General features: G+C 53.1%; 1 protein-coding gene across 1 annotated transcript in view; it reads right to left on the bottom strand.

Annotated features, from left to right (window-relative positions):
• Nucleotides 1-25,904, bottom strand: part of LOC139280190 (tetraspanin-32-like) — a 141,516-nt gene that overhangs the window by 105,913 nt on the left and 9,699 nt on the right. The window contains exon 2 of the mRNA XM_070899771.1: nucleotides 11,026-11,140. Within this exon, the coding sequence (XP_070755872.1) occupies nucleotides 11,026-11,140 (115 nt within the window). The remainder of the gene's footprint in view (nucleotides 1-11,025; nucleotides 11,141-25,904) is intronic.

Raw genomic sequence — 25,904 nt, forward strand, 5'->3', positions numbered from 1 at the left:
AGTTTCTCCCGCTCCCCCTATTTACCGTTGAAGATGCTGACTATTGTTGGGGTTCAGTTCCACAGGGGTTCAGCTACTCTCCAGTACCTCCAGCAAGTGATCATTGTTCAGGAGCCTGGATTGTAAGTGTTAGGTGGCTGTTTGACCATCAAAGGGATAACCGTGGAGCTCTACATGCAGACCTGCGCACTGTGCAGCAGGAGTGGCTGGATATCCCAGGGCACTGCTCCAACTGGGATCAGGATACTCAGTACAGATTGAGTGTGTTATACAGAGAGAGTATTACATGGGCTGGAGTATTCTACAATGCAGCAATGTTTTGATGGGTTTGAAACAGAGTGGTATGTATCATTGATATCTGAACCCCTATGTGTGTTCCTTCATTGAAGCACACTGTAGCACATTCTGCGGCTTGTATACTACCTGATCGCCCATGGGAGAAACACTGGCTCTGGCACCTTCCTGGTTTACATGGTTCAGTCCCACACAACACAGTACATCCACCCCATGGTCGCTCGGAGAGCCAGAATTTCCTGTTTAAACAAGTTATTCCACTTCAATGTGAATCTCCCACTTTCACAGTCACAGTTAGAGAGGAAGGTTTCACTGTTTGGAAAGTGCCATGTATGTACATGCTGTTTGTAGCCACCAGATGGTGTCATCGTTGGAGGCCACTGAGCAGCACGCACATGGTGCTGCTCTGGTATAAAAGGCCAGCCATTTTGTGAGTCAGGCACTTTGGGTTTAAATAAAGCAGAGCCAAAGTTGTACCTTGTTCAGTTAAACAGTACTCAGTTTGAACCTTTATTGCATACATAACATTTGGCGATGAGAATACAAGAACCTTTGTTTGCAAAATGAGCATGATTGTATTTTTAGAGCGATTCGTGGAGGGAGAAGATTGGGCAGACTTTGTGAGCCGTTTGAACCAGTACTTCGTGGCCAACAAAATGAAGGGGGTCGACGATGCAGATTGGCGCCGGGCCATGTTCCTCACTGTGTGCGGTTCAAAGATCTACGGTCTGATAAAGAATCTACTCATGCCGAGTGATCCAACAGAGAAAATGTACAAGGAGTTGTGTACATTGGTACGGGAGCAGCTCAAACCAGACGACGACATCATCATCTCGAGATACAGGTTTTATACACACGTTCGATCGGAGGGCCAGAGCGCAGCGTAATTCGTTGCCGACCTGAGACGTCTAGTGGGACCGTGAAAGTTCGGAACGGTGTTGGCAGACATGCTGCGGGACTTCTTTGTTATCGGAATCAACCATGAGGTGATCCTGCACAAACTTCTGGCGGTGGAGGAGGTGGATTTAAAAAGGACAGGAATCTAAAGCAAATATCGGTGAAGAACCGAACCTCGGGTAGTACTGTAAATGCGATTGGTTCGGCAGAGCGGCACATGGCAGGGCCTATCCGGCTACCTTCGCAAAACCTATGGCTGCCCAAAGTCCGCCAGCGGGAATGTATCCGACTTCTCCATGTTGGCATTGTGGGGGAAATCATCGGCACCAGCAGTGCTGATTTAAGCAATATAGTTGCAAAGGCTGTCTGAGAGTGGGGCATCTCCAGCGCCAGTGTCTGCAGATGAGCAAGCGTGCTGCGACACACCACGTGGAGGATGAGAGTCAGACTAGCGCGGATCCGGATACGCAATCCGAGATGCCAGAGGAGGAAGTATATGGACTGTACTTTTTCATAACCAAGAGTAAACCAATTTTGATTAATGTGAAGTTTAACGGGATACCGGTATCGATGGAACTGGACACGGGGGCGAGTCGATCGATCATGAACGAGAGGGCATTTAATAAGCTGTGGCATACTAAGACTGTGAGGCCCAGGCTGAGCTCTGTTAATGCCAAGCTGCGCACGTACACCAAAGAACTGATAAAGGTGATTGGCAGTGCACAAATTAATGTGTCGTATAACGGTGCGGTTCACGAGTTACCGCTGTGGATTGTTCCAGGCAATGGTCCAACGCTGCTCAGCAGGAGCTGGTTGGAGAAAATCAAATGCGACTGGAACGACATAAAGACGTTGTTGTTGGAGGAAGACACATGTGCCCAAGTATTGAGCAAGTTCCCCTCGCTGTTCGAACTGGGTATCAGCAACTTCACGGGAACCAAGGTGCAGATCCACGTGGACTCTGATGTAAGACCCGTCCATCATAAAGCTCGGGCAGTGTCGTATGTGATGAGGGAGAAGGTCGAAATTGAACTGGACAGACTCCATATCACAGGTCGAATTTAATGAATGGGCCAGCCCCATTGTTCCTGTGCTGAAAAGTGATGGCACAGTCAGAATCTGTGGAGACTACAAGGCTACAATCAACAGGGTTTCGAAACAAGATCAGTACCCGTTACCAAAGGCTGATGACTTGTTTGCGACGCTAGCCAGAGGGAAGTCGTTCACAAAACTGGACTTGACGTTGGCCTATATGATGCAGGAGTTGGTCGAGATGTCGAAGAGACGTATGTGCATTAACATGCACAAAGGACTGTTTATTTACCACAGATGCCCGTTTGGAATTCGCTCGGCTGCAGCAATATTCCAGAGGAATATGGAAAGTCTACTGAAGTCCGTTCCCAGAACCGTCGTGTTCCAAGATGACATCCTGATCATTGATTGTGACTCCAAGAAACATTTGAATAACCTGGAAGAGGTTCTACTGCATTTGGACAGTGGGACTCAGACTTAAGCGCCTGAAGTGCGTCTTCATGGTACCGGAGGTCGAATTCCTCGGGAGGAAAATTGCCGCTGATGGCATCAGACCTACTGATGTGAAAACCAAAGCCATCAAGAATGCACCCAAGCCGCAGAACGTGACGGAGCTGCGTTCATTCCTGGATCGACTCAACTACTTTGGTAACTTCCTACCTAAATTGAGCACCTTACTTGAACCACTGCACATGCTATTGAGAAAAGACAACAACTGGGTGTGGGGCGCATCGCAAGACAGAGCTTTCGAGAAAGCCACCAATCTGCTTTGCTCGAACAAGCTGCTGGTACATTATGACCCATGTAAACGTTTAGTTTCGGCCTGTGACGCATCGTTATATGGAATTGGTTGCGTGTTACAACAAGCCAATGAGTCGGGGAAACTTCAACCTGTCGCGTATGCATCCAAAAGTTTTTCTAAAGCGGAAAGAGCTTACAGTATGGTAGAAAAAGAAGCTTTAGTGTGTGTGTACGGTGTTAAAAAGATACCTGTTCGGTCTGAGGTTTGAATTAGAGATCGATCACAAGCCGCTCATTTTGTTGTTTTTCGAGAGCAAAGGTATCAACACCAATGCTTCATCCTGCATCCAAAGATGGGCGCTGACATTATCTGCCTATGATTATGTCATTCACCGCACACTTGGCACAGAGAATTGTGCTGATGCTTTGAGCCGGTTGCCATTGCCCACACCAGAGGTGGAAATGCTACAACCGGCAGATTTAATATTAATCATGGATGCTTTTGAGAGTGAAGGTACCCCTGTCACGGCTCAACAAGTTAAGACCTGGACCAACCAGGACCCGATATTATCGGTGGTAAAGGATTGCATCCTCAAAGGGGATTGGTCTGCCGTACCTAAGTAAATGTGCGAAGAGTCCAAACCGTACATTCGTCGCAAGGACGAACTGTCTATTCAAGCAGATTGCATGTTGTGGGGCAATCGTGTTATAATGCCTAAGAAAGGGAGAGAGAAGTTTGTGCGTGAGTTACACAGCACACATCCTGGTATAGTGATGATGAAGGCAATCACCAGGTCCCATGTATGGTGGCCAGGAATTGATTCTGAGCTGGAAGCATGCGTGCATCAGTGCAACACCTGCATGCAGCTCAACAAAGCACCAGCAGAATCGCCGCTGAGTCTGTGGTCATGACCATCCAAACCTTAGTCCAGGATCCATATAGATTTTGCAGGTCCCTTCCTGAGCAAGATGTTTTTGTGGTGGTGGATGCTTATTTGAAGTGGATAGAATGCATAATCATGTCATCCAGTACGTCCATGGCAACCATAGAGAATCTCAATGTCATGTTCGCGACACATGGTCTGCCTGACATAGTGGTGAGCGACAATGGGTCATGCTTCACCAGTCAGGAGTTTCAGGAGTTTGTAAAACTTAACGGCATAAAACATGTAAGGTCAGCACCATTCAAGCCTCCGTCCAACGGGCAAGCTGAACATGCAGTAGAAATTATCAAGCAAAGCATGAGGAGAGTAACCCAAGGGTCACTGCAGACCCACTTGTCTTGCATACTGCTGATTTACAGGACAAGACCCCCACACACTCGCAGGGGTCTTGCCTGCTGAACTCATGATGAAAAGAGGTCTTAAGACCAAGCTATCTCTGGTACACCCGGATTTAAATAATCATATTGAATACAGAAGACAGAGTCAACAAGGGTACCACGATCACGCAACTGTGTCACACGAGATTTCTGTTAATGATCCTGTATATGTGTTGAATTATGGTCAGGGTCCCAAATGGATCGCTGGTACGGTCATGGCCAAGGAGGGCAACAGAGTATTGGGCAAGAATGGGCAAACTTGCAGGAAACACATGGATCAGACAAAGCTGAGGCACACAGACGAACCAGAGCAGTCGGACGAAGAAACCGTCGACGACCAACCAACCGACCAGCAGCCTCCAGTGGACTCAAGGGTCATCAATGAACGCGGAATTTCCATCACGGACCTGTTCAATTAAAATGGACTAGCAATTCCTGACATGGCCACTGCCACCCCTAACAAGTCAGCCATCCAGCCACCAGCCACAACAGACTCCGCACATTCACCCAAGGCCAGAATCGAACTGAGACGGTCAACCAGGGAATGTAAAGCACCGGACTGTCTCAACCTGTGAAAGACCGTGATAAGATCTCAGAGGAGGGTATTGTCATGTATGTACATGCTGCTTGTTGCCACCAGATGGTGTCATTGTTGGAGGCTACTGAGCAGCATGCACATGGTGCTGCTCTGGTATAAAAGGCCAGCCATTTTGTGAGTCAGGCACTTTGGGCCTAAATAAAGCAGAACAAGGTTGTACCTTGTTCAGTTAAACAATACTCAGTTTGTACCTTTATTACATACATAACAGAGAACCAACAACAACTTGTATTTATATAGTGCCTTTAACATAGTAATATGTCTTAATGCGCTTCACAGGAGTGTTAAAAGACAAAAAGATAAATTTGATGCTGAGCCAGATAAGGTGACCAAAAGCTTGGTCAAAGAGGTAGGTTTTAAGGAGTGTCTTGAAGGAGGAAAGAGAGGCGGAGAGGTTTAGGGAGGGAGTTCCAGAGCTTGGGGCCCAGGCAGCTGAAGACACGGCCACCGATGGTTGAGTGGTCATAATCTGGGATGCTCACGAGGGCAGAATTTGAGGAGTGCAGATATCTCGGGGGGGTTGTGAGGTGGAAGGAGATTAGAGATAGGGAGGGGCGAGGAGGGACTTGGAAAGAAGGATGAGGAGTGAACAGTTCAGGACACACACACAGCACCAGCTCTCCCAGCTCTTCTCAAAACTTACAGGAACTATTGACTTGAAGCAAGAAAAATAAGCCGGGTGATTTTTGTTGCTGACTGTCAGTTGCTGATAGTAGAAGCAGTACATAGCATGGTCAGTGAGAGATAGCAGAGGGCCCCTCAGATAACGTACTGTGCGCTCCCAGTCACACTGTTTAACCCTGTCAGGGGACAGACACTAGGAGAGAGTTCCACTGAAAGTATTCAACAGGCTGGAGAGTGTAGTACATAGAGAATATGACAAAAACTGGAATGGGTTACACAGCAAATTGTCACACAACAAAACACAGTGTTGCATAGAAATCATACGCACCGCAGTGTGTTAGAGAAAGAGTCTTATATGGGCCAAGTGCATCAGGGACAGAACGTTACAGAGGATGGAATGTGTTGTATGGAGAGAGCGTGACAGAGAGGGGAAAAACTGGCCTGTTGCAGCGAGAGCTTTATACGGCCAGAGAGAAATGAGCTTGGATTGTGTTACACAGGTAGAGAGAGCGAGAGATTGAGAGAGAAATAAATCACATAGGAGTATGGTACAGAAAGAGCATCACACAGGTTGGGTGTGTTATACAGTCAGAAATTGCACGGATTGAGTATGTGATGCAGAAAGACTTTCATACAGGCTGAATGTTACGCAAAGAGAGTATTACATGGGCTGGAGTTGGTATGTTAATATCGAGGCTGGAATATTCGACAAGGAGCAGCATATTGACAGTTTTGGACCACAGAGTGACTTTGGAAGCTCCACGCGAGTAATTCTGTATGTAGCGCCTCCTGCTGGTTATATACTCGCTGATCTTCCATGGCATTCACAGTGGAAACCCAGAGTCTGCAGCATGGTTGTGATGTTCAGCTGCTAACCTGGCCTGTCCCTTTAAGGCTGTTGCTGAGGTATTCACGACGGGAAGATGCTCTACATTATGTGGCACTATGCCATGTGATTAATAGTTCAGGATTTACCTTTTTTGTATCTGATTTTATACGCAGGGAAATACAGTCTCGTGTATTATATAACATTTGAACTCAGCAACTGGGCTGATTCCATTCTTTGCTGGCTCCGGGAACATTTCTATTATACAGGACGATGAGAATGTTTCTGTGACAGTATGAGACTGTGCCTCATTAGATATGAGAGTATTTATCTTCCATAGGATTGCGAAAGTATTTCATGCAGGGGCAGTGCTACATCTCGCTGATTCCAGCAGTATCTGTATCGATACAAAGTATGATGAAAGCACCCTCCATGTGGCTCCCTGTACCCGGGAGAATTTCTGTGACTGGTGCAATTTAGCTGAACAGGAATTTAACTGGTGAAGAAAAGTCACCAGACCATAGTTTGTTCGATTTCGCCAAGTCACTGAGTCGTCCGTAACTGCTTCAATAATTCGCCGGTTATTTAATTTAAGACGTTATGATGAAAAGATAGTGTCAGGGCACAAAAGATAGTGTACAATTTTAGTCGTGGCATGATAAATGGGCATTTTTACCCTGTTGTGCTGAAGCTGTTACTACTGAGCAGGGGCTCACTTATCTTTGAGCTTCAGCCTGCAATGCTGCAAACTAATTTCCTGAGCTGAACTCGAACACTTGCAGCTAAACAAACTTTATACCGAACACCTTTCTCTTCAAACTGTGATCCCACTCCGGAACGTTGTTGTACAGAGCTGTCCCATGGATACTTTTGATGACTTCTTTACAATTATGGGAAGAGGCAGAGGAGGGTCACCAAGGTTACTGCTGGGGAATAGAACGTTTTCTATTTCAGGTACCTTCAACATCGAGCACTTCCTGATCAGCTCAAGTACAGTTGGGTGCAGAGTAAAGCTCTTTCTACACTGTCCCATTCGGCACAGCATAAGTTAGACACAGAGTAAAGCTCTCTCTGCTGCCCCATCAAGCACGACCAGGCAAGGTGCAGCACGATTAAATGCAAAGGAAAGCTTTCTCCAACAATGCACCTCAGCCCCAACCTCACAAGACAGACCCACACTGCACGACTGTGACAATTTTCCGTTCCTATGATCGCTCTGAGATTGTGAATAAGTAACAGCTTGTATTTGTATAGCAACGTTAACATAGAAAATCCTCCCAAGGTGCTTCACAGAGGTGGGAAAAAATGAGCTCCCATCCCCAACTTCCTAGTGGACACCCCTGCATATTATGGATGGGAATTCTTGATATTTTGAAAATTCCAACCCACCAAGTGTCAGTCACTTGAAGCAGCAGCAGCGTGTGGTGGGATATGGGCAGGATATGGAGGGGAGGAGCCCCGATCCCATCATTGGGATATCCCCTGGTGCAGAGGAAGTTTACTTGACATCTGACCTGACGGAGCTCGGTGACAGAGCGCCAAATGTGAACACTGATTATACACACAAACTGAAAATGAAAGAGTTTGGGGGAAACGTTCGGGTTATTTGCGGCTCCCGTTGGCGCTAGCGGGGCGCGAACAACCGGGCGTGGTGCCGCTAACGACTCCCGCCAAATTCGGCGGGGGTTTAGCGGTGGCGGTAACACATAGCGCCCCGCTCCGCTGCACCGGCGATGCGGATAACATCATCGTGCACAGCGCTCCATTAGCGCCCCGGACCCTAAATTGGTTATCGCCCGCTGAAGCTGTGCCGGGCGATGACAGCGAACCGGGCGGCTGGCCGCTAGCGGGGCGAAAGTTAAAGGAGGACGTGGGCTGCTGTTTGTAAAAAAAAAAGCTGGCTGTTTTGCTTGTGCGCAAACGTAGCCGCTAAGGGCCGATGGCGCAGCACTGCCGCTCCCCGGTGGTCCACGTCGGACCCTTCCGTTAATGCAGGGTGTGCAGCTTGAGCCCTTCCCTTTAACTCCGGGAAAAGCCCCTCGCACGCGGCGGTGCCACGCGGCCCAGTACGTAGCGCCGCTGAGCCGTGAGCCCCGCTCCCGAGGCGCCCGCCTGCTCCCGCCCCCAGACTTGATTTTGTGCTCCAGTGCCTTTCGGGGGAGGTAACCCCAATTTCTCGCGAGAGGCGAGACTTCAGTGCCTGGCTATTACCGACCCCAAACAGGGCGCAACGGAATGTTTAGCCCTTTGAGATTGTGTTTCAACCTGAAATGAGAAAGTCGGATCATCTCTTGAGTTTGGTTTGTTCTCCACCTTGTCACCTTCCCCAACAATTACGCCTCGATCTTATTTGGACATAAACCCGGGTGAAAGGACTGTTGTTTGTATTGTCCAATCTGAATGCAGGTCTCCGTCGGGAGCAGTGGATTAAAGACCTGCAGGAACTGGATTCCGGTCTCGGCCGGACTGCTGGGATGCACTTCCCTTTTGCCCATTGGCTGCGAGGCTCCGATGTGAAATGTGATTGGGAGGTCTCGGTCCAGTCCATAGTGGGCATAGCCTCACAGGGCAAAAACTGGTCCCAATTTAGCACTATAACCCCCAAAGATGACTTTTTCAATACTCTTCTGGTTGGTCTCCCATACTCCCCTTTTCGTAAACCTCAACTTATCCAGGACTCTACTGCACCAAGTCCTGCTAATAACAATAACTTATATTTATATAGCACCCTTAACATAGTAAAATGTCCCAAGGCACTTCGCAGAAGGATTATGACAAAAATTTGACACCAGAGCAGATGACCAAAAGCTTAATCAAAGAGGTGGGTTTTAAGCAGCTTCTTAAAGGAGGAACAAGAGGTAGAGAGACAGAGAGGTTTAGGGAGGAAATTCCAGAGCTTAGGACCCAGGCAACAGAAGGCATGGCCACCAATGGTTGAGCGATTATAATCAAGATGCAGAATTAGAGGAGCGCAGATATCTCGTGGGGTTGAGGGGCTGGAGGAGATTGCAGAGCTAGGGAGGAGCGAGGCCATGGAAGGATTTGAAAACAAGGATGGGAATTTTAAAATCGAGGCGTTGCTTAACCAGGAGCCAGTGAAGGGCAGCGAGCAACGTGGGAGGCCAGCCAGGAGTCCATTGGAATAGTCAGGTCTAGAGGTAGCAAAGGTATGGATGAAGGCTTCAGCACCAAATGAACTGAGGCAAGGGCAGAGATGGAGGAGGAACTAGGCACCAAGGTTGCGAACAGCCTGGTTCAGCCTCAGACAGATGTTGGGGAGAGGGATGGAGTCAGTGGCTAGGGAACGGAGTTTGAGGCAGGGACCGAAAACAATGGCTTCAGAATTCCCAATATTTAATTGGAGAAAATTCCTTCTCATCCAGAACTGGATGTCGGACAAGCAGTCTGACAATTTAGAGTCCGTGGAGTGATCGAGGGACGTGGTGGTGAGGTAGAGCTGGGTGTCATCAGCGTACATGTGGAAACTGACGCCGTGTTTTCGGGTGATGTCGCCAAGGGGCAGCATGCAGATGAGAAATAGGAGGGGACCCAGGATAGATCCTTGGGGCACACCAGAGGTAACGATGTGGGGTGGGAAGAGAAGCCGTTGCAGGTGAATCTCTGGCTATGATTAAATAGATAAGAATGGAACGAGGTGAGTGCAGTCCCACCCAGCTGGACAATGGTGGAGAGGCGTTGGAGGAGGATGGAATGTCAAAGGCTGCAGACTAGTTGAGAAGGACAATGAGGGATAGTTTACATTTGTCACAGTCTCAAAGGCTAACCCATCGGTGTTGTTCTTCCTGACATTGGCTCCTTGGCCCCAAACGGTGTCAATTTAAAATTCTCATCCTCATGTTAAGTCCCATATGTGTCTCTGCAACCTTCTCCAGGTTACAACCCTCTGAGATCTATGCATTCCTCCAATTCCCGCTTCTTGTGCAACCACCACTCCATTTGCTCCAACATTGGCGGTCGTGCCTTCAAGCTCTGGAACTTGCTCCTTAAATCTTTCTACCTATCTCTCCTTTTAGGATTCGCCCTTAAAACCCACTTCTTTGACCAAAATTTTAGTCACCCATCCTAATATTTTCTTCTTTGGCTTGGTGCTGATTTTTGTCTGATTGTGCTTCTGTGAAGCTCTTTGGGATGTTTCTTGACATTAAAGGCACTATATAAATTCAAGTTGTTGTTGCGTTGCTACCCATTCCATGTTGGACCCTTATTGCCAGCAGACAGAAAGACTTTCATTCCATGTTCATGAGTTCCATTTGAACTCGGGTCCCAGTTATGAAAGAGAATATCTTACTCACATTTGCTCACATAATAGAGTTCCAGTGGACAGTTTACTTTATGTTAAAAGTCTATATTTCCCCATTGTGTTGAAATGTCGTGATTCCTAGCAGTGTCTATTATTGGACTATCGCACATTGACCTCTGTCAGCTCAACTCACATTATAGGTCATAATATTTCAGTTTCGTTTTAATTTAGCTTCTACTGAGAATGAATAATTAAGTGGGTTAAGGTACTAATATTATTGTCAGCTCATTATTTTAACTAAATTCTGGTGTGTATATAGTCCTGACACAGAACTGTGATGCATTCGCAGGCTGTGTATTCACCAGGATTGAAGAAGCGTCTTTGTCAGTGTGGAGAGGGTCTCTGTTTTTCAGCTGTCTGCGTTAACTCACCGAGATCATGAAATCTAGTGTATCGGTTGGTTTCAATAGTGATATTGTGGATAACAATTAAGTCATCACTGAAGCAGGTCCACAAGGTCACTGCAGCAACTGCAATTCCAAGGCCCTAGTGCAAAACACAACAGAAAGGAAAGTAATGAGACGAGTGAGTCGGAACTGAACTAAGTGCGCATTACAAGACAGTGATGATAATAAATTGAACATTGAACTGTTGCTTCCTCCCCCACTCTGATTTTCTCTCCTACAACTCCTCTGAAGGCACTGATTCTTATTGCAACAGTTTCCGGAGTAACAAGTGCCCGACTAATGGCCTATTTCTGTGTTGTAACTTCTTGACTTTCCTTGTTCTATATATATACAGTCTGCCCTTCAAGCTGCTGCCTTCCACAGACAATGTATAATCTGCATTTTATGGATTCTAAGCAACCCATTCTTGAGCAAGGATTCTGGAAAGTTTATTTTCTCACTGTCTCCAGAAGATAAATCAACACTTAGACGTCAAGGTATCAGGCAACTCAGCATTAACTACTTTGACTGACAGTCTATTCTGTATGTCAGTCTATAGTGTCAGCCGTGGCTCAGTGGGTAGCACTCTTACCTCTGAGTCAGAAGGTTGTGGGTTCAAGTCCCACTCCAGAGACTTGAGCACAAAAATCTAGGCTGACACTTCAGTGCAGTGCTGAGGGAGTGCTACACTGTCGGAGGTGCCGTCTTTCAGATGAGACGTTAAACCAAGGCCTGTCTTCACTCTTGGGTGGATGTAAAAGATCCCATGGCACTATTTTGAAGAAGAGCAGGGGAGTTATCCCCGGTGTCCTGGCCAATATTTATCCCTCAATCAACATAACAAAATCAGATTCTCTGGTCATTATCACATTGCCGTTTGTGGGAGCTTGCTGTGCGCAAATTGGCTGCTGCGTTTCCCACATTACAACAGTGACTACACTCCAAAAAAGTATTTAATTGGTTGTAAAGTGCTTTGGGACATCCTGAGGAATGAACAGCGCTATATAAATGCAAGACTTTCTTTGTATGTGCACTTGAGCACCCAATTCAAACAGGGGATGTCAAATCCCACTGGATAAATATTCTTGGGGAAGCCATCACCAGTGTAAAACTGTCACTGCCTGCAGCTGCTTTTCCACACTAGGAGTGGACATTGCATTTAGGGTTAGGGTTAGAATTAGGGTTAGGGTTAAGGATAGGGTTAGGATTAGGGATAGGGTTAGGGTTAGGGCTCGGGTTAGAGATAGGGTTAGGGTTCGAGTTAGGGATAGGGTTAGGGTTAGGATTAGGGTTAGGGTTGGAGATAGGGATAGGGATGGGTTTGGGTTCGAGTTTGGGATAGGGTTAGGGTTAGGGTTAGGGTTGGAGATAGGGATGGGTTTGGGTTCGAGTTTGGGATAGGGTTAGGGTTAGGGTTAGGGTTGGAGATAGGGATAGGGTTAGGGTTCGAGTTTGGGATAGGGTTAGGGTTAGGGATAGGTTAAGAGTGGACAACTAGCATCATTTAAGCCAGGTGTGGCTTCACTGTGGCTGAAATGCTTTATTTAGCTTCACTGTCCATCCTCTGTCCCTGTGTGAAAGGCCGCAATAGCAACCACACAATTGGTTCCAACAAAAGATGCAGGCTTCCTCCCAGTCTGACCTGGTTGACCTACATATTTGGATGAATTATGTATTAACTATTTACTGCCGTGCGTGTAGCCAGAACTTGTGCCGTTCTCAGAATGTCGCAAATGCCGAATGAACAAAGCAAACCTGAACATGAATTTCGTCCTTCTGAAAAAAATGTGTTTCTGGATCATTCGGTTCTTTTTCGGAATTATACTTTACGTGGTTCGTAACTACTTCCTTTGAAACATTGTTGGATTAAACAGATGTTTTCAAAAAGAGTTTAATGAATTAATTTTTTCATCTCAGGCATCGAGAGGCGTGCTGGTTAGAGCAGGGTTGCATGAACTGGTTGTGGGTCATAACAAGGTACATTCTTTATAAAATGGCTTTTTCCTTGGCAGAGCGGAGGTTAATAAATAAAACATCTAATATCCAGGGTACAATTAGAATCACTGAACGATTATAGCACAGAAAGAGGCCATTCGGCCCATTGAGCCCGTGCCGGCTCTCTGCAAGAGCATCTCAGCCAGTCCCACTCTCCCGCCCTTTCCCCGTAGCCCTGCATATTAATTTCCTTCAGGTACTTATCCAACTCCCTTTTGAAAACCACGATTGAGTCTGCCTCCACCACCCTTTTAGTTTTTGAACTTTAATGACTAAAAAAGAGTTTGATATCAGCTTCTGCTTTCTAAGTTATTATCTGGATCACCAGAAAGCTCTCCAATCTGCTGCCATAGATATCAGCACTTTGCATTTTTCCTCCAAACTTTATCTTGCTGCATTTTGGGTCAACTCTTTTGCCCGCTGTTCCCTTTGTCGCTGACAAAATTACCCTGAAGCTGTAATTCTATCTGTGACATAAATGTGAACTGCTCTTGAGAAAGAATTCTTGTGATGTTATCTGCAATCCTCAAGTTGAGAAATTTCACTTCCTTTTCCGATGTCTGAGGGACAGCCCTTGAGGGGAAAGCACGAATGTTGGAGTGTGTGTGTGAACATGGATAGAGAAGTAAAATATTGAGCCTGCTTTTGGAGGAAATTGGAGATACTCTTGGAAAAATGTGGCTTTCCAATCCTTATCCATTCTCATGACAAATAGCAAGACAGGTCCTGAAGGCTTGATAATTGGATTTGTCCCATTAGAAATTGAAATTTATAGTATCGTCTATTCCTCCTTTTTAAGATGACAGCTGATGGAAAAGGACTCAGAAAGCATCATTCAGGCCTGAAACTCCACATATTCTTGGCCGTTGAAAACTCTGTTTAGCACGAACATGGACCGCTTGACTGAGAATATGGACAGATTATGGTTTTACTTTAACTACTGACGACTCTGGATATGGTAAATTAATCTATTTCAATCCAGTTCTCAGTGGACACGGGCCCACAGCACTGAAAGCAAATTGTCACTAAACTGGAAATTTCTCAGAGACCATAAGATGGCTGGTGCAGGAAATGGAAAATAACACACTGGTGCAATAGGAGGTGCTTTTCTAAAGCTGGGTCTGGTGTCACAGTGGAGCAGAGAGAGCTTTACTCACTCCACGTATTACCGAAGGCAGGTTGTCCAAAATGAAATGTCTCTTGTTTCATCTTGCGAGTTTAGAAATATGGCAGAGACAAATACGGCTCCCATGTGATCGTGTTGTTTACTGATGAACCATGATGAGGAAATAATTGTTCACCTAAGATGCACCCAAACCTCACATTATTTGTAGACATTCACTACTTGGGCCTGGGAGGGATTAAACCATACGCAAGATTCTGCACTGACACTCCAGTGCAGTACTGAGGGAGTGCCGCAATGCCGGAGGGAGAGTACTGAGGGAGCGCTGCACTGTTGGAGGGGCAGTACTGAGCGAGTGCCGCACTGTCGGAGGGGCAGTACTGAGGGAGTGCTGCACTGTCAGAGAGGCAGTACTGAGGGAGCACCGAACTTTTGGAGGGGCAGTACTGAGAGAGCACTGCACAGTAGGAGGGTCAGTACTGAGGGAGTGCTGCACTGTCGGAGGGGTAGTACTGAGGGAGCGCTGCACTGTTGGAGGGGGAGTACTGAGGGAGCGCTGCACTGTCGGAGGGGCAGTACTGAGGGAGCGCCGCACAGTTGGAGGGGCAGTACAGAGAGAGCATTGCATTGTCGGAGGGGCAGTACCAGAGAGTGCCGCAATGTCAGAGGGGCAGTACTGAGGGAGTGCTGCACTGTCAGAGGGGCAGTACTGAGGGAGTGCTGCACAGTTGGAGGGACAGTACTGAGGGAGCGCCCCACTGTCGGAGGGGTAGTTGTGAAGGAGTGCTGCACTGTTGGAGGGGCAGTACCGAGGGAGCGCCGCACTGTCGGAGGGTCAGTTCTGAGGGAGTGCTGCATTGTTGGAAGGGCAGTACTGAGGAAGCGTCGCACTGTCGGAGGGGCAGTACTGAGGGAGTGCTGCTCTGTCGGAGGGGCAGTACTGAAGGAACGCTGCACTGTTGGAGGGGCAGTAATGAGGGAGCGCTGCACTGTTGGAGGGGCAGTAATGAGGGAGCGCTGCACTGTTGGAGGGGCAGTAATGAGGGAGCGCTGCACTGTTGGAAGGGCAGTACTGAGGGAGCGCCACACTGTCTGAGGGGCAGTACTGAGGGAACATTGCATTGTCGGCGAGGCAGTACCTAGGGAGCGTCGCACCGTCAGAGGGGTGGTACTGAGGGAGTGCTGCACTGTTGGAGGGACAGTACTGAGGGAGCGCCGCACTGTCGGAGGGGTGGTACTGAGGGAGTGCTGCACTGTTGGAGGGACAGTACTGAGGGAGCGCCGCACTGTCGGAGGGGCAGTATTGAGGGAGTGCTGCACTGTCAGAGGGGCAGTACTGAGGGAGTGCTGCACAGTTGGAGGGACAGTACTGAGGGAGCGCCGCACTGTCGGAGGGGCAGTACTGAAGGAGTGCTGCACTGTCGGAGGGGCAGTACTGAGGGACCGTTGCACTTTCGGAGGGGCGGTACTGAGGAAACGCCGCACTGTCGGAGGGGCAGTACTGAGTGAGTGCTGCACTGTCAGAGGGGCAGTACTGAGTGAGTGCTGCACTGTCAGAGGGGCAGTACTGAGGGAGTGCTGCACTGTCGGAGTGGCAGTACTGAGGGAGTGCTGCACTGTCGGAGGGTCAGTACTGAAGGAGTGCTGCACTGTCGGAGGGGCAACAATGAGGGAGCGCTGCACTGTTGGAGAGGCAGTAATGAGGGAGCGCTGCACTGTTGGAGGGGCAGTACTGAGGGAGCGCTGCACTGTCGGAGGGTCAGTTCTGAGGGAGTGCTGCATTGTTGGAAGGGCAGTACTGAGGAAGCGTCGCACTGTTGGAGAGGCAGTACTGAGAGAGTGCAGCTCTGTCAGAGGGGCAGTACTGAGGGAGTGCCGCACTGTCGGAGGGACAGTACCTAGGGAGCACCGTGCTGTCAGAGGAGCAGTACTGAGGGAGTGCTGCACTGTCGGAGGAGCAGTACTGAGGGAGTGCTGCACTGTTGGAGGGACAGGACTGAGGGAGCGCCGCACTGTCGGAGGGGCAGTACTGAGGGAGTGCTGCACTGTCGGAGGGGCAGTACTGAGGGAACGCTGCACAGTCGGATGGGCGTTACATAGGGAGAGCCACACTGTCGGAGGGGCAGTACCGAGGGAGCGCTGCACTGTGGGAGGGGCAGTACAGAGGGAGCATTGCATTGTCGGAGGGGCAGTACTGAGGGAGCGCTGCACTGTCGGAGGGGCAGTACAGAGGGAGTGCTGCACTGTCAGAGGGGAAGTACTGAGGGAGTGCTGCACAGTTGGAGGTACAGTACTGAGGGAGCGCCGCACTGTCGGAGGGGCAGTACTGAGTGAGTGCTGCACTGTCAGAGGGGCAGTACTTAGGGAGTGCTACACTATCGGAGTGGAAGTACTGAGGGAGTGCTGCACTGTTGGAGGGACAGTACTGAGAGAGCAACACACTGTCGGAGGGGCAGTACTGAGGGAGTGCTGCACTGTCGGAGGAGCAGTACTGAGGGAGTGCTGCACTGTCGGAGTGGCAGTACTGAGGGAGTGCTGCACTGTCGGAGGGGCGGTACTCAGGAAGCGCCTCACTGTCAAGAGGGGGAGTACTGAGGGAGCGCTGCACTGTCGGAGGGGCAGTACTGAGGCAACACCGCACTGTCGGAGGGGCAGTACTGAGGGAGTGCTGAACTGTTGGAGGGACGATGCTGAGTGAGCACCACATTGTCGGAGGGGCAGTCTGAGGGAACATTGCATTGTCGGAGGGGCAGTACCTAGGGAGCGCCGCACTGTCAGAAGGGCAGTAATGAGTGAGTGCTGCACTATCGGAGGGGCAACAATGAGGGAGCGCTGCACTGTTGGAGGGGTAGTAATGAGGGAGCGCTGCACTGTTGGAGGGGCAGTACTGAGGGAACGCCGCACTGTCGGAGGGTCAGTTCTGAGTGAGTGCTGCATTGTTGGAAGGGCAGTACTGAGGAAGCGTCGCACTGTCGGAGGGGCAGTACTGAGGGAGTGCTGCACTGTCGCAGGGGCAGTACTGAAGGAACGCTGCAGAGTCGGATGGGCGTTACAGAGGGAGAGCCACACTGTCGGAGGGGCAGCACCGAGGGAGCGCTGCACTGTCAGAGAGGCAGTACTGAGGGAGCGCCACACTGTCTGAGGGGCAGCACTGAGGGAACATTGCATTGTCGGAGGGGCAGTACCTAGGGAGCGCCGCACTGTCAGAGGGGCGGTACATAGGGAGTGCTGCACTGTCGGAGGGGCAGTACTGAGGGAGCGCTGCACTGTCGGAGGGGCAGTACTGAGGGAGTGCTGCACAGTCGGATGGGCGTTACAGAGGGAGAGCCACACTGTCGGAGGGGCAGTACCGAGGGAGCGCTGCACTGTGGGAGGGGCAGTACAAAGGGAGCATTGCATTGTTGGAGGGGCAGTACCGAGAGAGCGCCGCACTGTCAGAGGGGCAGTATTGAGGGAGTGCTGCACTGTCAGGGGGGCAGTACTGAGGGAGTGCTGCACAGTAGGAGGTGCAGTACTGAGGGAGCGCCGCACTGTTGGAGGGGCAGTACTGAAGGAGTGCTGCACTGTCGGAGGGGCAGTACTTAGGGAGCGTTGCACTTTCGGAGGGGCGGTACTGAGGAAACGCCGCACTGTCGGAGCGGCAGTACTGAGGGAGTGCTGCACTGTCGGAGGGGCAGTACTGAGGGAGTGCTGCACTGTTGGAGGGACAGTACTGAGGGAGCGCCGCATTGTCGGAGGGGCAGTACTGAGGGAGTGCTGCACTGTCGGAGGGGCAGTACTGAGGGAACGCTGCACAGTCGGAGGTACAGTACTGAGGGAGCGCCGCACTGTTGGAGTGGCAGTACTGAAGGAGTGCTGCACTTTCGGAGGGGCGGTACTGAGGAAATGCCGCACTGTCGGAGCGGCAGTACTGAGGGAGTGCTGCACTGTCGGAGGGGCAGTACTGAGGGAGTGCTGCACTGTTGGAGGGACAGTACTGAGGGAGCGCCGCACTGTTGGAGGGGCAGTACTGAGGGAGTGCTGCACTGTCGGAGGGGCAGTACTGAGGGAGTGCTGCACAGTTGGAAGGACAGTACTGAGGGAGCGCCGCACTGTTGGAGGGGCAGTACTGAAGGAGTGCTTCACTGTCGGAGGGGCAGTACTGAAGGAGTGCTGCACTGTTGGAGGAGCAGTACTGAGGGAGTGCTACACTGTCAGAGGGGCAGTACTGAGGGAGCACCGCACTGTCGGAGCGGCTGTACTGAGTGAGTGCTGCACTGTTGGAGGGGCAGTTCTTAGGGAGTGCTGCACTGTCGGAGGGGCAGTACTGAAGGAGTGCTGCACTGTTGGAGGAGCAGTACAGGGGGAGTGCTGCACTGTCAGAGGGGCAGTAGTGAGGGAGTGCTGCACTATCGGAGTGGCAGTAGTGAGGGAGTGCTGCACTGTCGGAGGGGCGGTACTCAGGGAGCGCCTCACTATCAGAGGGGCAGTACGGAGGGAGCGCTGTACTTTCGGAGGGGCAGTACTGAGGGAGTGCTGCACTGTTGGAGGGGCAGTACTGAGGGATTGCTGCACTGTCGGAGCGGCTGTACTGAGCGAGTGCCGCACTGTCGGAGGGGCAGTGCTGAGGGAGCACCGCACTGTCGGAGGGGCAGTACTGAGGGAGCGCCGCACTGTTGGAGTGGCAGTACTGAGGGAGCGCCGCACTGTCAGAGGGGCAGTACTGAGGGAGCACTGCACTGTCGGAGGGACTGTACTGAGGGAGCGCCGCACTGTCGGAGGGGCAGTAATGAGGGAACGTTGCCTTGTCGGAGGGGCAGTACTGAAGGAGTGCTGCACTGTTGAAGGGACAGCACTGAGGGAGTGCTGCACTATCGGAGCGGCAGTACTGAGGGAGTGCTGCACTGTCGGAGTGGCAGTACTGAGGTAGCACTGCACTGTCGGAGGGACAATACTGAGGGAGCGCCGCACTGTCAGAGGGGCAGTACTGAGGGTACATTGCATTGTCGGAGGGGCAGTACTGAGGGAGTGCTGCACTGTTGGAGGGACAGTACTGAGGGAGCGCCGCATTGTCGTAGGGTCAGTACTGAGGGAGTGCCGCACTGTCGGAGGGGCAGTACTGAAGGCGTGCTGCACTGTCGGAGGAGCAGTACTGAGGGAGTGCTGCACTGTCGGAGTGGCAGTACTGAGGGAGTGCTGCACTGTCGGAGGGGCAGTACTGAAGGCGTGCTGCACTGTCGGAGGAGCAGTACTGAGGGAGTGCTGCACTGTCGGAGTGGCAGTACTGAGGGAGTGCTGCACTGTCGGAGGGGCGGTACTCAGGAAGCGCCTCACTGTCAAGAGGGGGAGTACTGAGAGAGCGCTGCACTGTCGGAGGGTCAGTTCTGAGTGAGTGCTGCATTGTTGGAAGGGCAGTACTGAGGAAGTGTCGCACTGTCGGAGGGGCAGTACTGAGGGAGTGCTGCACTGTTGGAGGGACGATGCTGAGTGAGCACCACATTGTCGGAGGGGTAGTACTGAGGGAGTGCTGCACTGTTGGAGGGACAGTACTGAGGGAGCGCCGCACTGTCAGAGGGGCAGTACTGAGGGTACATTGCATTGTCGGAGGGGCAGTACTGAGGGAGTGCTGCACTGTTGGAGGGACAGTACTGAGGGAGCGCCGCACTGTCGTAGGGGCAGTACTGAGGGAGTGCCGCACTGTCGGAGGGGCAGTACTGAGGGAGAGCTGCACTGTCGGAGGAGCAGTACTGAGGGAGTGCCGCACGGTCGTAGGGGCAGTACTGAAGGCGTACTGCACTGTCGGAGGAGCAGTACTGAGGGAGTGCTGCACTGTCGGAGGGGCGGTACTCAGGAAGCGCCTCACTGTCAAGAGGGGGAGTACTGAGAGAGCGCTGCACTGTCGGAGTGGCAGTACTGAGGCAACACCGCACTGTCGGAGGGGCAGTACTGAGGGAGTGCTGCACTGTTGGAGGGACGATGCTGAGTGAGCACCACATTGTCGGAGGGGCAGTACTGAGGGAGTGCGGCACTGTTGGAGGGACGATGCTGAGTGAGCACCACATTGTCGGAGGGGCAGTACTGAGGGAGTACTGCAGAGTCGGATGGGCGTTACAGAGGGAGAGCCACACTGTCGGAGGGGCAGCACCGAGGGAGCGCTGCACTGTCTGAGGGGCAGTACTGAGGGAGCGCCACACTGTCTGAGGGGCAGTACTGAGGGAACACTGCATTGTCGGAGGGGCAATACCTAGGGAGCGCCGCACCGTCAGAGGGGCAGTACTGAGGGAGCATTGCATTGTCGGAGGGGCAGTACCTAGGGAGCGCCGCACTGTCAGAGGGGCAGTACTGAGGGAGCATTGCATTGTCGGAGGGGCAGTACCTAGGGAGCGCCGCACTGTCAGAGGGGCAGTACTGAGGGAGCATTGCATTGTCGGAGGGGCAGTACCTAGGGAGCGCCGCACTGTCAGAGGGGCAGTACTGAGGGAGCATTGCATTGTCGGAGGGGGAGTACCTAGGGAGCGGCGCACTGTCAGAGGGGCGGTACTGAGGGAGTGCTGCACTGTCGGAGGGGCAGTACTGAAGGAGTGCTGCACTGTCGGAGGGGCAGTACTGAGGAAACGCCGCACTGTCGGAGCGGCAGTACTGAGTGAGTGCTGCACTATCAGAGGGGCAACAATGAGGGAGCGCTGCACTGTTGGAGGGGCAGTAATGAGGGAGCGCCGCACTGTCGGAGGGGCAGTACTGAGGGAGTGCTGCACTGTCAGAGGGGCAGTACTGAGGGAACGCTGCACAGTCGGGTGGGCGTTACAGAGGGAGAGCCACACTGTCGGAGGGACAGTACTGAGGGAGTGCTGCACTGACGGAGCGGCAGTACTGAGTGAGTGCTGCACTGTCAGAGGGGCAGTACTGAGGGAACGCTGCACAGTCGGGTGGGCGTTACAGAGGGAGAGCCACACTGTCGGAGGGACAGTACTGAGGGAGTGCTGCACTGACGGAGCGGCAGTACTGAGTGAGTGCTGCACTGTTGGAGGGGCAGTACTGAGGGAGTGCTGCACTGTTGGAGGGACAGTGCTGAGGGAGTGCCGCACTGTCGTAGGGGCAGTACTGAGGGAGTGCTGCACTGTCAGAGGGGCAGTACTGAGGGAAGGCTGCACTATCGGAGTGGCAGTACTGAGGGAGCGCTGTACTTTCGGAGGGACAGTACTGAGGGAACGCCACACTGTCGGAGCGGCTGTACTGAGTGAGTGCTGCACTGTTGGAGGGGCAGTTCTGAGGGAGTGCGGCACTGTTGGAGGGCCAGTACTGAGGAAGTGCTGCACTGTTGGAGGGGCAGTACTGAGGGATTGCTGCACTGTCGGAGGGGCTGTACTGAGCGAGTGCCGCACTGTCGGAGGGGCAGTACTGAGGGAGCACCGCACTTTCGGAGGGGCAGTACTGAGGGAACGCCGCACTGTTGGAGAGGCAGTACTGAGGGAGCGCCGCACTGTCAGAGGGGCAGTACTGAGGGAGCGCTGCACTATCAGAGGGGCAGTACTGAAGGAGTGCTGCACTGTTGAAGGGACAGTACTGAGGGAGTGCTGCACTATCGGAGTGGCAGTAGTGAGGTAGTGCTGCACTGTCGGAGGGGCGGTACTCAGGGAGCGCCTCACTATCAGAGGGGCAGTACTGAATGAGCACCACATTGTCGGAGGGGTAGTACTGAGGGAGCGCTGCACTGTCGGAGGGACAGTACTGAGGGAGCGCCGCACTGTCAGAGGGGCAGTACTGAGGGTACATTGCATTGTCGGAGCGGCAGTACTGAGGGAGTGCTGCACTGTTGGAGGGACAGTACTGAGGGAGCGCCGCACTGTCGTAGGGGCAGTACTGAAGGCGTGCTGCACTGTCGGAGGAGCAGTACTGAGGGAGTGCTGCACTGTTGGAGGGACAGTACTGAGGGAGTGCCGCACTGTCGGAGGGGCAGTACTGAAGGCGTGCTGCACTGTCGGAGGAGCAGTACTGAGGGAGTGCTGCACTGTCGGAGTGGCAGTACTGAGGGAGTGCTGCACTGTCGGAGGGGCGGTACTCAGGAAGCGCCTCACTGTCAAGAGGGGGAGAACTGAGAGAGCGCTGCACTGTCGGAGTGGCAGTACTGAGGCAACACCGCACTGTCAGAGGGGCAGTACTGAGGGAGTGCTGCACTGTCGGAGGGGCAGTACTGAGGGAGTGCTGCACTGTTGGAGGGACGATGCTGAGTGAGCACCACATTGTCGGAGGGGCAGTACTGAGGGAGTAATGCAGAGTCGGATGGGCGTTACAGAGGGAGAGCCACACTGTCGGAGGGGCAGCACCGAGGGAGCGCTGCACTGTCTGAGGGGCAGTACTGAGGGAGCGCCACACTGTCTGAGTGGCAGTACTGAGGGAACACTGCATTGTCGGAGGGGCAATACCTAGGGAGCGCCGCACCGTCAGAGGGGCAGTACTGAGGGAGCATTGCATTGTCGGAGGGGCAGTACCTAGGGAGCGCCGCACTGTTAGAGGGGCAATACTGAGGGAGTATTGCATTGTCGGAGGGGCAGTACCTAGGGAGCGCCGCACTGTCAGAGGGGCAGTACTGAGGGAGCATTGCATTGTCGGAGGGGGAGTACCTAGGGAGAGGCGCACTGTCGGAGGGGCAGTACTGAAGGAGTGCTGCACTGTCGGAGGGGCAGTACTGAGGGAGCGTTGCACTTTCGGAGGGCCGGTACTGAGGAAACGCCGCACTGTCGGAGCGGCAGTACTGAGTGAGTGCTGCACTATCGGAGGGGCAACATTGAGGGAGCGCTGCACTGTTGGAGGGGCAGTAATGAGGGAGCGCTGCACTGTCGGAGGGGCAGTACTGAGGGAGCACTGCACTGTCAGAGGGTCAGTACTGAGGGAGTGCTGCACTGTCGGAGGGGCAGTACTGAGGGAGTGCTGCACTGTTGGAGGGACAGTACTGAGGGAGCACCGCACTGTCGGGTGGGCATTACAGAGGGAGAGCCACACTGTCGGAGGGGCAGTACTGAGGGAGTGCTGCACTGTCGGAGCGGCAGTACTGAGTGAGTGCTGCACTATCAGAGGGGCAACAATGAGGGAGCGCTGCACTGTTGGAGGGGCAGTAATGAGGGAGCGCTGCACTGTTGGAGGGGCAGTACTGAGGGAGTGCTGCACTGTCAGAGGGGCAGTACTGAGGGAGTGCTGCACTGTCGGAGGGGCAGTACTGAGGGAGCGCCGCACTGTTGGAGTGGCAGTACTGAGGGAGCGCCGCACTGTCAGAGGGTCGGTACTGAGGGAGTGCTGTACTGTCGGAGGGGCAGTACTGAGGGAGTGCTGCACTGTTGGAGGGACAGTACTGAGGGAGCGCCGCACTGTTGGAGGGGCAGTACTGAGGGAGTGCTGCACTGTCGGAGGGGCAGAACTGAAGGAGTGCTGCACTGTCGGAGGGGCTGTACTGAGGGAACGCTGCACAGTCGGATGGGCGTTACAGAGGGAGAGCCACACTGTCGGAGGGACAGTACTGAGGGAGTGCTGCACTGTCGGAGGGGCAGTACTGAGGGAGTGCTGCACAGTTGGAGGGACAGTACTGAGGGAGCGCCGCACTGTCGGAGGGGCAGTACTGAAGGAGTGCTGCATTGTCGGAGGGGCAGTACTGAGGGAGCGTTGCACTTTCAGAGGGGCGGTACTGAGGGAACGCCGCATTGTCGGAGAGGCAGTACTGAGTGAATGCTGCACTGTTGGAGGGGCGGTACTTAGGGAGAGATGCACTGTCAGAGGGGCAGTACTGAGGGAGCGACGCACTGTTGGAGTGGCAGTACTGTGAGAGCACCGCACTGTCATAGGGGCAGTACTGAGGGAACATTGCATTGTCGGAGGGGCGGTACTGAGGGAACGCCGCACTGTCGGAGAGGCAGTACTGAGTGAGTGCTGCACTGTCATAGGGGCAGTACTGAAGGAGTGCTGCACTGTTGAAGGGGCAGTACTGAGGGAGTGCTGCACTATCGGAGTGGCAGTCGTGAGGGAGTGCTGCACTGTCGGAGGGGCGGTACTCAGGGAGCGCCTCACTATCAGAGGGGCAGTACTGAGGGAGCGCTGTACTTTCGGAGGGGCAGTACTGAGGGAACGCCGCACTGTCGGAGCGGCAGTACTGAGGGAGCACCGCACTGTCGGAGTGGCAGTACTGAGAGAGCGCCGCACTGTCAGAGGGGTAGTACTGAGGGTGCGCTGCACTGTCGGAGGGACAGTACTGAGGGAGTGACGCACTGTCGGAGGGGCAGTACTGAAGGCGTGCTGCACTGTCGGAGGGACAGTACTGAGGGCGTGCTGCACTGTCGGAGTGGCAGTACTGAGGGAGTGCTGCACTGTCGGAGGGGCGGTACTCAGGAAGCGCCTCACTGTCAAGAGGGGGATTACTGAGGGAGCGCTGCACTGTCGGAGTGGCAGTACTGAGGCAACACCGCACTGTCAGAGGGGCAGTACTGAGGGAGTGCTGCACTGTTGGAGGGACGATGCTGAGTGAGCACCACATTGTCGGCGTGGCAGTACCTAGGGAGCGCCGCACCGTCAGAGGGGCAGTACTGAGGGAGCGCCGCACTGTCAGAGGGGCAGTACTGAGGGAGCGCCGCACTGTCGGAGGGGCAGTACTGAGGGAGCGCCGCACTGTTGGAGGGGCAGTACTGAGGGAGTGCTGCACTGTTGGAGGGGCAGTACTGAGGGAGTGCTGCACTGTTGGAGGGACAGTACTGAGGGAGCGCCGCACTGTCAGAGGGGCAGTACTGAGGGAGTGCTGCACTGTTGGAGGGACGATGCTGAGTGAGCACCACATTGTCGGAAGGGCAGTACTGAGGGAGTGCGGCACTATCGGAGGGGCAACAATGAGGGAGCGCTGCACTGTTGGAGGGGCAGTACTGAGGAAGCGTCGCAATGTCGGAGGGGCACTACTGAGGGAGTGCTGCAGAGTCGGATGGGCGTTACAGAGGGAGAGCCACACTGTCGGAGGGGCAGCACCGAGGGAGCGCTGCACTGTCTGAGGGGCAGTACTGAGGGAGCGCCACACCGTCTGAGGGGCAGTACTGAGGGAACATTGCATTGTCGGCGTGGCAGTACCTAGGGAGCGCCGCACTGTCAGAGGGGCAGTACTGAGGGAGCGCCGCACTGTCGGAGGGGCAGTACTGAGGGAGCGCCGCACTGTTGGAGGGGCAGTACTGAGGGAGTGCTGCACTGTTGGAGGGGCAGTACTGAGGGAGTGCTGCACTGTTGGAGGGACAGTACTGAGGGAGCGCCGCACTGTCGGCGTGGCAGTAGTGATGGAGTGCTGCACTGTTGGAGGGGCAGTACTGAGGGAGTGCTGCACTATCGGCGTGGCAGTAGTGAGGGAGTGCTGCACTGTTGGAGGGGCAGTACTGAGGGAGTGCTGCACTGTTGGAGGGACAGTACTGAGGGAGCGCCGCACTGTCGGAGGGGCAGTACTGAGGGAGTGCTGCACTGTCAGAGGGGCAGTACTGAGGGAACGCTGCACAGTCGAGTGGGCGTTACAGAGGGAGAGCCACACTGTCGGAGGGGCAGTACTGAGGGAGTGCTGCACTGTCGGAGGGGCAGTACTGAGGGAGTGCTGCACTGTTGGAGGGACAGTACTGAGGGAGCGCCGCACTGTCGGAGGGGCAGTACTGAGGGAGTGCTGCACAATCGGATGGGCGTTACAGAGCGAGAGCCACACTGTCGGAGGGGCAGTACCGAGGGAGCGCTGCACTGTGCGAGGGTCAGTACAAAGGGAGCA

The sequence above is a fragment of the Pristiophorus japonicus genome, chromosome 14, assembly GCF_044704955.1.
Source record: "Pristiophorus japonicus isolate sPriJap1 chromosome 14, sPriJap1.hap1, whole genome shotgun sequence".
Classification (NCBI taxonomy): Eukaryota; Metazoa; Chordata; class Chondrichthyes; family Pristiophoridae; genus Pristiophorus; species Pristiophorus japonicus.